This window comes from Elgaria multicarinata, chromosome 2 (genome assembly GCF_023053635.1).
Source record: "Elgaria multicarinata webbii isolate HBS135686 ecotype San Diego chromosome 2, rElgMul1.1.pri, whole genome shotgun sequence".
In the NCBI taxonomy this organism is placed as follows: domain Eukaryota; kingdom Metazoa; phylum Chordata; class Lepidosauria; order Squamata; family Anguidae; genus Elgaria; species Elgaria multicarinata.
In genome coordinates, this window is record NC_086172.1 from 176,849,317 (window position 1) to 176,862,062 (window position 12,746).

Consider the following 12,746-nt stretch of genomic DNA (forward strand, 5'->3'; position numbering starts at 1 on the left):
GATGGTCGGAGGGCGACAATCTCGTGATTTTAGAATCACGAGATCGTCGCCCTTGTCTACATGCAGCGTGTGACATCGCGGCCGCCATTTTGTTTTTTGTTTTTGAAAGGAGCAGGAGCACACTAGTGCTTGTCCGAAAACCATAAGGTTTTTTTTTTTTTTAACCACCACCCTACCCCACCCCACCCCCGACGGGCACGAGCTCTGTGCCCCGTGCCTGGGTCCCAGCTTCTCGTGAAGATCATCCCGAGACCATGGAAAAAGCGGGGGGGAAGGGCCTGCCGATATCATCCCTCCCTGCTCCCATGATGCCCTGTGCATCATGTGGACGCACAGGGGCGATCCCTGGGCGATCCCAGGGACATCAGATGGTCCAGCTATGCCCTATCATAGAATTATAGAATAGCAGAGTTGGAAGGGGCCTACAAGGCCATCGAGTCCAACCCCCTGCTCAATGTAGGAATCCACCCTAAAGCATCCCTGACAGATGGTTGTCCAGCTGCCTCTTGAAGGCCTCTAGGGTGGGAGAGCCCACAACCTCCCTAGGTATCTGGTTCCATTGTCGTACTGCTCTAACAGTCAGGAAGTTTTTCCTGATGTCCAGCCGGAATCTGGCTTCCTTTAACTTGAGCCCATTATTCCGTGTCCTGCACTCTGGGAGGATCGAGAAGAGATCCTGGCCCTCCTCTGTGTGACAACCTTTGAAGTATTTGAAGAGTGCTATCATGTCTCCCCTCCATCTTCTCTTCTCCAGGCTAAACATGCCCAGTTCTTTCAGTCTCTCTCCATAGGGCTTTGTTTCCAGACCCCTGATCATCCTGGTTGCCCTCCTCTGAACACGCTCCAGCTTGTCTGCGTCCTTCTTGAATTGTGGAGCCCAGAACTGGACGCAATACTCTAGATGAGGCCTATGTTGGACTTTATTTTATTTTAAAAAAACCTAATATCTCTGCAGTCCACTAGTGTGCTCTGAATTTATAAAGTAGGTATGCATATTCAGGAGCTGCGAACTGACTAGGGAAAACCAGTGGGCCTTAAATGATCCACAGCGTGCGCTCCTGCTTTAAGGACATCCGTGCCTCTCTGGATCTGACCACAGTCCATCGCGCCCCGGGATTCTGAGCAAAATGCCCAGCAACCAACAGGCGCTATGCGATCGGGCGGAAAATGACCGATATATCACAAGCCTTCAAATGCTTTGTATGCCAAAGGTCTCAAGTTCGATCCCCGCAATCTCTAGTTAAAAAAAGATAAGATAAGCAGGAGATGGGAAAGATACTTTTCCTCCTTAAACTGTGGAGAGCAGCTGTAAGTCAGTGTAGATAATTTTTTGCTAGATGGACGTATAATCTCACCTGGTATAAAACAGCATCTTCTATTCGAGCACACACACACACACACACGCTCGCGCACGCACACACAACCCACTACCGTTCCCATCTTTAACTTTGGCATCTTAACAAAGCTTTTACCCTCTCGTCCACATTTCCAGTGTAAATGATTGTTAGAGAGGGCATCCCACAAGCCAGGAATGATCGCTTTAGCACTGCTGAATAATGCAGTAATGGGGAACGCACATGACTCCGAGAGACAGACCCCAGCATGGGCTTCTCTCCCACACAGAAACTCTCGTCATGCTCCATCAGTTTAATATTCCCACCACGGAGCGAAAACTCCGTGGGGTTGGCTCCCCTTCCCGACCGAATGGAGGTGGACTGTGAGGAAGGATGGACTCGATCACTGGGGAAGGGAGAGGAAAAGGGAAGCCAGGCTTGAAAGCCAGGGGTCCCCAACACATGCCCCCCCACCCCGGGACCTCCAATGGCACTCAAGAAGCGTTCTGTTCTTTGTCCACTTTAATATCATAGAATTATAGAATAGTAGGGTTGGAAGGGGCCTACAAGGCCATCGAGTCCAATCCCCTGCTCAATGCAGGAATCCACCTCAAAGCATTACGAATATGTTTTTGTTAAAAACCTTGGGCAAGGTTAGAGCAGTATTTTCTCTCTCTCTTTTTTCCTAGCCTCTACCTTGCCTAGGGTGACCCTGTGGAAAGGAGGACAGCGCTCCTGTATCTTTAACAGTTGCACAGAAAAGGGAATTTCAGCAGGTGTCATTGGTAGGCATGCAGCACCTGGTCAAATTCCCTCTTCTTCATCACAACAGTTAAAGCGGCAGGAGCCCTGCCCTCTTTTGTATCTGGTCACTCTAGTATAGCTCCTGCCGCTTTAGGTGTTGTGATGAAGAGGGGAATTCACCAAGGGCGGCATGCCTACGAATAACCACTGCTGAAATTCCCCTTTCAATACAACTGTTACAGGAGCCCTGTCCTCCTTTCCATAGGGTCACCCTAACTTTGCCCTTTCTCTCTCCTCTACCCTTTTGCCTTCCCTCCCCGCCTCCCACCTCCCTATTTCTCTCCTTACCTCTTTATCTTCCTGTTTCCCCTTCCCTCCCAGCCTCCAGCCTTGCCCTTTCTCTACTCTACACTGATGGCGCTAAATAAATAAATAAGTAAATAATACTCCTTTGCCTTGCTGTTTCCCCCTCTGCCCCAGACTCTAACCTCACTATTTCTCTCCTCTGCCACACCTCTTCAGCTCACCGTTGACTAGCCAGGCCCTCAGCAGTCGTTATGTCACTAGCCACATCCACCATAGGAGCCATTTTGTGGTGGTGCCCACAGCAGTTTCCTGAATTCCCACTAATGCCCACAGATCCAAGAAAGGTGGGGACCCCTGTCATAGGCTGTCTTGTTTTCGTAGAGAGAGGCAATACAGCCCCCAGCACCTGGTCAGAACAAGCCCTTGGAACAAGCCCTACTGAAGAACCCCCATGTCCACCTCACCCCAAGGAGGCTTCTGCTTCCTCCACTCTCCCCAGCCATTCCAGCAGGCCGCGCTTGAGAGAGATGCGTGAGGGACTGGCCGGCGAGATCACATTACGCCAGTCCTTTTACAACTTCATTGGCTGCCAGTCCAGGTCCGGGCCGATTCAAAGTGCTGGTATTGACATTCAAAGCCCTAAATGGTTTGGGGCCAGGTTATTTGAAGGAATGCCTCCTCCCAAATGTACCTACCTGGACCCTAAGGTCATCCTCAGGGGTCCTTCTCTGCGAGCCCCTGCCAAAGGAAGTGAGGCAGGTGGCGACCAGGAGGAGGGTCTTCTCTGCTGTGGCACCCCGGCTGTGGAATGAGCTCCCCAGAGAGGTCCTCCTGGCGCCTATACTGTACTGTTTTCGTCGCCAGCTGAAGACCTTTTTATTCTCTCAGTATTTTAACACTTAATTTTAACTTAAATTTAAATTTTACTGTTCGAACTCTGTATTTTAATCTTATATCCATTTTTGCTGCATGGTTTTATCCTAGTTGCGCTTTTGAGACTGTATTTTGTATTTGTGTTTTTAACCTGTTGGTTGTTTTATTATGGTTTTAATTTTTGTGAACCGCCTAGAGAGCTTTGGCTATTGAGCGGTATAAAAATGTAATAAATAAATAAATAAATAAATAAAATTTCCAACATCCCTGCTGAACGACTTCATTTTTCACCCTTCCCCCTTCCCCTACCCTTTTTCATTGTGTGTCGTGTCTTTTAGATGGTGAGCCTGTGGGCAGGGACTGGCCCTTTCAACATCAGGCGGGTGTAAAGGCAATCCCGGACTTACCTCCTTCCGGGATCGTCCCCTGTGCAGATGGGAGGAGGGACGGTGCATGAGTTGAGGCGGCCATTTTTTTAAAAAATTACAGGAGCTGGAGTGTGCTCGTGCTCCAGAAAAAGGTACGTGTGGAGGGGGGGGAAATCTGCTTCCCCACCCACCCATGATTCCTCCCAGCCCAGCTCCTTCCCTCTGTTGACCCCCACGGGGAGATGGGGAGAAGCCGGGACGGGTGCCCACATCTCCCATGGTCTCGGGATGATCCCAAGACCACAGGAAGAATCGGGTTTTCCCAGGGAGTACTTATCCCTGGGAAACCCCGTTCTCATCTCTCCTTCATCCCGGGAGTCCCTGTGCGTCATTTGAACGCACAGGGACTTATAGAATCATAGAATCATAGAATAGCAGAGTTGGAAGGGGCCTACAAGGCCATCGAGTCCAACCCCCTGCTCAATGCAGGAATCCACCCTAAAGCATCCCTGACAGGTGGTTGTCCAGCTGCCTCTTGAAGGCCTCTAGTGTGGGAGAGCCCACAACCTCCCTAGGTCACTGATTCCATTGTCGTACTACTCTAACAGTCAGGAAGTTTTTCCTGATGTCCAGCTGGAATCTGGCTTCCTTTAACTTGAGCCCGTTATTCCATGTCCTGCACTCTGGGAGGATCGAGAAGAAATCCTGGCCCTCCTCTGTGTGACAACCTTTTAAGGGTTTGAAGAGTGCTATCATGTCTCCCCTATCATTTGGTAGGGAATCTCTTTCAACCTCAGGGGTAAATTTAATTACAGATAAGATCCTGGGGGCCTGCATTCCAGGCCTTGGCCTTGACCAGCCCAGATTTTCGGGCTGGTGTAGAAATGGCCACTGTCTCCTTTTCTAGATTATTTCAGCTGAGGAATGGTATATAAAAAAAAATACTCTAAATAAATAAAATAAAAATCAGCAGCATGTTTGTAGCGGGAGAGCGATTTGAGCGGCCCTAAACTGTTACACGCACGGCGCTGTGGGCCAACCCTTGTCAAGGCTCCCTTCCTGAGCTTTCGGAAATGCATTATGCTCTGGGACGGCGACTTCTCCAGCTGCCATTATTCGCAACACGTTTTGTTTTCCTGTCAGAGAGAAAGAGAGAGAGAGAGAGGCCCGATTGCCCCTCGCCGTGCCAAGGAATGTAATCTCGCCGCTGCCTCGTTTGTCAGACGGTATTTTTCTCCTCACTTATTCATTGCCTGGAACCCAACGGCAGATTTGGCCTGACAAAAAAAATTAAGTTAGCAGGTTGCTTCCCTTCTAGATATTCGAGCTTTATCTGCAAAAGAGGGGCTCTGCTACGGTCTTGTTCTCGCTGAGGGTGTTATGGAAAAATAACTGATTTCCCAGTACTCCCTTCGCCCATCTCTTCTCTCCCGTCCTTCTTCCAAGATCCCTCATTTCCCTTTCCCAAAATGCCACCCTTGGGTGATTTCTAAGTGATTTAGATGAGTAGAATAGACCCCCTACTCCCAGGTAGGAGAGAAAAGTCCTATTTACCTATTTGGGTAAGGTCGCTTACTCAGGGGTAAGGACGAGCCCCAGCCGCTGGTTAAATCACCAGGCGCTTCACACACACATACACACACACACACACCTCTTATTTCCTTTCCCCACGGCTCAGTGGGAAAGCAGGGAGAGAAATAAGAGATGGGAATCTCGCCCATCGAGAGGAATGTCAGGCGCCAAAGGAGGGTGAAGCAGGAAGGTTTCTGCCATGTAGGCAAGGTGGGACAGGAATGTCCCAGGGGACATTGCAAAGGGGGGGAAACCAGGGAGTGGTGGACAGGGATTAGTGAAAGACAATGGAATACGTGACAGGAAGGTCCCAGGATTCATCACTAAGGGAATCATGTGATAATGGAGTTTGCAAAGTCAATAGGGTCTCTCACCCATCTGGGCATGTCAAGAAAACAGGGAGGAGGATCAGCTGTGACGATCTGAGCAAGCAACCAATTATTGGCATACAATGTTTCCCCCTTGTATAAAATGAAACGTAAACTTCTGTTCCGGGCTTTTCCCTTACATTGACAAGGGAGAGGGACCTTTGTACAAAGAGATTTTTGGTACCTGAGTTGGAAATAAACTTTCCTTTTGAAAACCTGCATCCGGATGCCTTTTTATTTGATTTAATTGGGTTGTAATCCACAATTTTTCTAACAAGGGGAGGGCGAGGTCTGGGCTATACCACTTCAGTAGCCCTGGATTTACCTTTTTAAGCAATATAAGCACGTGCTTACGGCACGAAGGGAAGCGAGGCACCCCAGAGCACCGGCACCATAGCTGTAGCCATCTAATCTTAAGGAATTCCAGATTAAAAATCATTTTCAATACATTTTTGCATTTGCATTTTTCCCCTTATAACAGTTTTATTTTAAAAAAAAAGTGAATAAACCAGTGATGAAAATTTGTATTTTTTTTTCCTGTTGCCCTAGTTATAATAGAGCTTCGGCTATTGGGCGGTATAGAAATGCAATAAATAAATAAATAAATAAATAAATAAATAAATAAATTATAAGTAAGCAATTAGCTTATATTGCTTGCTGCTATTTAGTGTTAAATAAATATAATAATAAAAAAACAGTTTATATTTAATATAGTTGTGTGTTCCAACGTGGGGGATGGCCTTGAAGAAAACTGAGTTTTTAATGCCTTATTTCACCTTCAGCACTTATTTATTTATTTATTGCATTTCTATACTGCCCAAGAGCCGGAGCTCTCTGGGCGGATCACAAAAATTAAAAACATTCAAAGTATAAAACAACAGTATAAAACTATAATATAAAACACAATATAAAAGCTCAACCAGATAAAAACAGCAGCAATGCAAAATTACAAATTTAAAACACCGAGTTAAAATTTATTTATAGACTGTTAAAATGCTGGGAGAATAAAAATAAAAAGGTCTTCACCTGGCATCTAAAAGCATATAATGTAGGTGCCAAGTGAACCTCCTTAGGGAGCTCATTCCACAGCCGGGGTGCCACAGCAGAGAAGGCCCTGCTCCTGGTAGCCACCTGCCTCACTTCCTTTGGCAGGGGCTCGCGGAGAAGGACCCCTGAGGATGACCTTAGGGTCCGGGCAGGTACATACAGGAGGAGGCTTTCCTTCAGATAAGACTTATTGAGACAGAGGCCATAGCTAGACCTAAGGTTTATCCCTGGATCGTCCAGGGGTCAAACCTGTTCATCTAGGTGACACACAGGGGATCCAGTGCTCAGGCAGGGACAAACCCTGGATGATCCCAGGATAAACCTTAGGTCTAGCTGTGGCCTTAATGTCTTGCCGGCTAAGCAATGGAAGGGCTAAGAGGGCACCATTATTGGGCTGTGCTCCGGGCATCAGCTGGCCTTAATCCAGCCCTGCACTTCAGGCCTCAGATGAGGGCTCACATGACTAAATGTTAAGGGGAGAACAGTAGCTTGGCATGCAGATCCCTGGCATCTCCAAGTAGGGCTGGAAAACCCCTGCTGGATACTCCATAGATTTGCTGCTGCCAGTCAGTGTTGGCATTACTGGGCTAGATGGTCTGACTCAGAATAATGGGCTCAAGTTCCAGGAAGCCAGATTCCGACTGGACATCAGGAAAAACTTCCAGACTGTTAGAGCAGTACGACAATGCAATCAGTTACCTAGGGAGGTGGTGGCCTTTTCTCCAATGATTTTACTTCAACTTCTAACATCTTTATAGCTCTGTCATTCTGGGCAATCTTGTCAGCCAGCACCCCCATCCGCTTATCTGCCTTCTTGGAATGTTCATCCATCTTTTTAATCAGAGTTGCGTTGCTATCCAATATCAAGCTCTTAAGTTCCTCCATAGAAGTTGGCGCCATGCCAGCTTTCTCCGCCATCTTGTCAGTCCCGTTTTCGCTCTCGTTCCCACTCCCACTCCCACTACTTTGTTATTATTGTTATTATTGTGTAGCTTCTTCTGTGGGCACCTTTTCAAGATGGGCAAGATTATGATTAGAGGGGCACGGGGCGCGAAGTTCCTCAGGAGCTCTTTGCCCATCGGGTTGGGGTGGGGGGAGCGGGTGTTGTTGTTTTTTCACTCACATTTTACACAGGAGGGCTCCTGTGCTCTTTTTTGAATAAAATAAAAAAACCAAAATGTAAAGTTGGAAGGGGCCTCTAAGGCCATCAAGTCCAACCCCCTGAATGCAGGAATCCACCTTAAAGCATCCCTGACAGATGGTTGTCCAGCTGCCTCTTGAAGGCCTCTAGTGTGGGAGAACCCACAACCTCCCTAGGTAACTGGTTCCATTGTCGTACTGCTCTAAAAGTCAGGAAGTTTTTCCTGATGTCCAGCCGGAATCTGGCTTCCTGGAACTTGAGCCCTTTATTCCGTGTCCTGCACTCTGGAAGGATTGAGAAGAGATCCTGGCCCTCCTCTGTGTGACAACCTTTCAAGTATTTGAAGAGTGCTGTCATGTCTCCCCTCAGTCTTCTCTTCTCAAAGCTAAACATGCCCAGTCTCTCCTCATAGGGCTTTTTTCCAGACCCCTGATTAGCCTCACCTGGTGCATGGTTTGCACACACACACACGCATGCACACACACACACTCGCTTCCTCACACCCATTACCGCTGAATGACATTCTCTTCTTCCCCTCAGGCCTCAACCCCACCCCATTCCCTCTTACCCCACTTTAAAACCCAGCTTTCTTTGGGGCATTTTTCCCCTCCTCCACCACCACCTCAAAGCGTTTGCTACCAGCATTTCCACACCATCCCTGCTGCCAATGTGGCCGCCCCAAAGTGGTCTCAACTCTCAAAGCCCAAGGCCCTTCCTCCATCCCTGCCTTTGCGTTTTTCTCCTTATGTGTCTGCGTGGCAGAAGCTTCGTGGAAGCTGTAGTTTGCCAACCACCTCAGGTCCCTGGCCAGGGTGTGGAAACATAATGTTTGGCTATTAAAGCTCTTGCTTTGAACTTGTGAGAACTTTCAAATTTTCTGCACATCTACACTACTCCAGCTTCTGTTTAAAACAAAAATCAGCAAAATCGGTCTTGTAGATCTTGAATAATAAGCCTTACACTCTCTCATTCTTATATAACACTAGTGCTGTATCAAAATTTTCAAGCCTGTCTCGCATTCTTGGCAATTCAGGGGAGAGGGAGGGGAGGGGAGAGGGAGCTGGGGCAAAATGAATACTCCCAACTTCCCCCTCTCTCAAAATACTAGAACCCAATGGGGTCATCCCATGAAGTAGAACGGTGGGAGATTCAGGACAACTAAAAGGACTTCTGCACACAGCACAGAGTTAAACTATGGAACTCACTACCACAAGAAGTAGTGATGGCCAATGATTTGGATGGCTTTAAAAGGGGGTTGGATAAATTCCTGGAGGAGAAGACTATCGACGGCTACTAGCCCTGATGGTTGTGTGCTACCTCCAGTATCCGAGGCAGTAAGCCTGTGTGCACCAGTTGCTGGGGAACATGGGTGGGAGGGTGCTGTGTCTTCCTTGCGGATCCCTGGTTGACAGCTGGTTGGCCACTGTGTGAACCGAATTCTGGGCTAGATGGACCCCTCGGTCTGATCCAGCAGGGCACTTCTCATGTTCTTAAAAGAAGCAGGGGAGGAAGAGGAATTAGTAGAGTTTTCTCACAGCAGTGGGGGGCATGGGTTCCATTTGCCTTTTAAGTGCAAGAGGTGGCCAAGGGGATCTTCTTTCTATGTGTGTGTGGGGGCATGGGGATTACTCTAAAAACTCCCTTGATGCTAGTCATGGGTCTCTTAGCATTTCAGCTTCCAGCTGCCGATGCTTCCTGGAATGCCCAGGAGACCATCATGTAACGGTGCACAGTCTCCTGAGCATTTAGGAGCAGCTGCTTTGCCTTAAAAGCTCCATGCTGCCCTGAACAAGACCAGGGCTGAAGCTTAAGAAATCTCTCTCTCCCTCCACCCCCCACCTGCACCGCCCTACCCCACAAACTCCAAAAGCTCCGTTCTTGCTCACAGCCGCAAAGATGTGATGTTACTTCTGTCGATGCGATTAACATGCATGCTTTTTGTTACTCATCGATGCATTTCTTGGTTCCATTTCTATACCGTCAACGGCTGAAGCTCTCGGTGTAAAAAGCAGCCATGGAAGGAGGGTTGTGCTGGAACTCTGCCCGAGATTTGAAATCTGTTAGAGGAGCCCTCCTCTAAATCCCCCCATTACGGTGGGACGTGGGAGAGGGCTTTCTCTGTGTTGGCACCCTGATAGTTGAATGCCCTCCCCTTGGGCATTCGACAATGTACGACAATGGAACCAGTTACTTAGGGAGGTTGTGGGCTCTCCCACACTAGAGGCCTTCAAGAGGCAGCTGGACAGCCATCTGTCAGGGATGCTTTAGGGTGGATTCCTGCATTGAGCAGGGGGTTGGACTCGATGGCCTTGTAGGCCCCTTCCAACTTGACTATTCTATGATTCTACGATTCTATGGAGGCCCGACCAGCACTGACATTGGCCTCACTTTGACGCCAATTTGAAACATGGCTTTTTAAGCCTTCAGGGGGTAAATTTGCCTATAAGCTGCACATAGTTTTAATTGTTTTAATGCTTTTAAATTTTCTAACTGGTCTACGCTTGTTAATGGTTTAATTTGGCTTTAGCTGTGCATGTTATTTATTTTTTTATATGGTTTGAATTGATTTTATCTGTATGCTGCCCTGAGATCCCCATGTTATAGGGCGGGATGCAAATGTTTTAATAATAAATATACAAGCTATTGAGTATCAGGTGGGGCAGTTTAACCCTTTCCCCTCCACCCCAACATGGTCCTGATACCCAAGCACTTAACTCAAACAAAAGCTTTAGGGAGAGATTGACTATTGTCAAGATCATGATCAGGAGAGATTAAATTCCCTTTCCATATCACCCATGTAACACTGCTACTCACACTCACACACACACACACACACACACACCACATAACATAAGAACATAAGAAGGGCCATGCTGGTTCAGACCAAGAGTCCATCTAGTCCAGCGCTCTGTTCACACAGTGGCCAACCAGCCATTGGCCAGAGACCAACAAAGCAGGACATGGTGCAACAGCACCCTCCCACCCATGTTCCCCAGCAACTGGTGCACACAGGCTTACTGCCTCGGATTCTGGAGGTAGCACACAACCATCAGGGCTAGTAGCCATGGATAGCCTTCATCTCCAGGAATTTATCCAACCCCCTTTGAAAGCCATCCAAATTGGTGGCCATCACTACATCTGGTGGTAGTGAGTTCCATAATTTAACTATGCGCTGTGTGAAGAAGTCTTTCCTCTTATTTGTCCTGGATCTCCCACCAATCAGTTTCATGGGATGACCCCATTGGGTTCTAGTATTTTGAGAGAGGTAGAAAAAATGTCTCCCTATCCACATTCTCCACACCATGCATAGTTTTGTACACCTCTATCATGTCTCCCCTCAGCCTCCTCTTCTCCAAGCGTTCTATATACTTTACCAAAAGCCGGTACGTTAATTGCATTCAAGTAGGGTGACCATATGAAAAAGAGGTCAGGGCTCCTGTATCTTTAACAGTTGTATCGAAAAGGGAATTTCAGCAGGTGTCATTTGTATATATGGAGAACCTGGTGAAATTCCCTCTTCATCACCACAGTGAAAGCTGCAGGCGCCCTGCCCTCTTTTAAAGCTGATCACTCTAGTATAGCTCCTTCAGCTTTCACTGTGGCGATGAAGAGGGAATTTCACCAGGTTCTCCATATATACTAGTGACACCTGCTGAAATTCCCTTTTCTATGCAACTGTTAAAGATATAGGAGCCCTGTCCTCCTTTTCATATGGTCACCCTACATTCAAGCAGCTGACATCATAGCTAGGGTTGTTACAAAGTCTCATCTCATTGGTGCACAGGTTTACCCAGAAGTAAATCCCGCAATAAGTGGGGCTTATTCTCCCATGGATGAGCATAGCAACACTGCTTCGAACCATCAAAATCCATGGGGCATGAGTGCGCCAACTCTTTTATAGGGTTGTGACTTCCGATTTCAAGGCTATTTCCCCGCCAAGCCCTTGAAACTACTCACCAAAAAAGAAAGAGATTTGCTAGGTTTTTGTTTTTCGTTTTTTTAAAAAAGCAATTTATTGTGGTTCGTTGCGCCTACTCCCAGGTAAGTGTACAAATGTAAAAGTTGACGTACTGATGTGTTTAGCGTTAATTTTACAATCCATCCCTGCTTTTAAAACAATAATGGTAGGGGGGGGGTTGTAGCATACAGGTGGGTGAGAAAAAATTTATTAAATCATATTCACAGAATATACATGGCCGTGCAAGTTTTAGACATCGCTGGCTCTAAGCCAGCGGTATAGACACCGTCCCGTTCGCTCTGCTTCTGCTCCTGAAATGAACGCTGGAATCTGTGGCGTCCTCGGCGTGTTCCTCGCCCTTCTTTTCCTTTAAGCTGTTAATGAATCGCAGCGTCATTTCGTCCCATTCCTCAGGAAGCAGCAACAGCAAGAATCCGAGGCAGATAATGACGGTCGCCCCTAACCTGACGACGCTGAAGATCACCTCGCGTTTGAGAAGATCGACCGCTACGTTGCGGGGGGAAGGAAAGAAAAAAGAGGCGTGAGGGGGCTGAGACAAAGTGCCCCTCCCTCGTTTCACCACCCTTTTTATGGAGGGGGTGTTGCGAAATGTGGGGCCCATTTTAGCCAACTGTCCAAGGAGTTGTCTAAACGCCGGGTGGGTGCGCAGTGGCGCGGCGTCCACCCCGGGGCTTTCCGCGGAAGCTGCGGAGAAAAGAAGCGAGGTGAGGGCACGCAAGACGGCATTAAGACAACCCCAAAGCCTCACTCCGGAATTGCAGCAGAGGCGTGGCCAGGTGATGCTTGGTGAAAGGTGACCTGTAATGGGTCGCCTTCCACCAGGAAGAGGACAAAGTGGCTCCGGTCTCTAGACGCCCCCCCCCCCCCCGATAACACCGCATTCCCTCCTTGGGGTCGGGATTACCCGGCGCCACCCTTGGGGAGGGGAAGTGCAGGGTTTGAAAGGGAAGTGGTGCCAACCCAGTGCCATGAAGACACCCCACAGAGAGGCTGGCCTGGTGTCTATGTCATAGA

The 12,746-nt window shown here is 48.0% G+C and overlaps 1 protein-coding gene across 1 annotated transcript in view; it reads right to left on the reverse strand.

The window, feature by feature from the left end:
* Positions 1-11,823: 11,823 nt before the first annotated feature.
* SLC35F4 (solute carrier family 35 member F4) overlaps positions 11,824-12,746 on the reverse strand; it is a 167,400-nt gene continuing 166,477 nt past the window's right edge. The window contains exon 8 of the mRNA XM_063118202.1: positions 11,824-12,218. Coding sequence (XP_062974272.1) covers positions 11,977-12,218 — 242 coding nt within the window. The 3' untranslated portion in view covers positions 11,824-11,976. The remainder of the gene's footprint in view (positions 12,219-12,746) is intronic.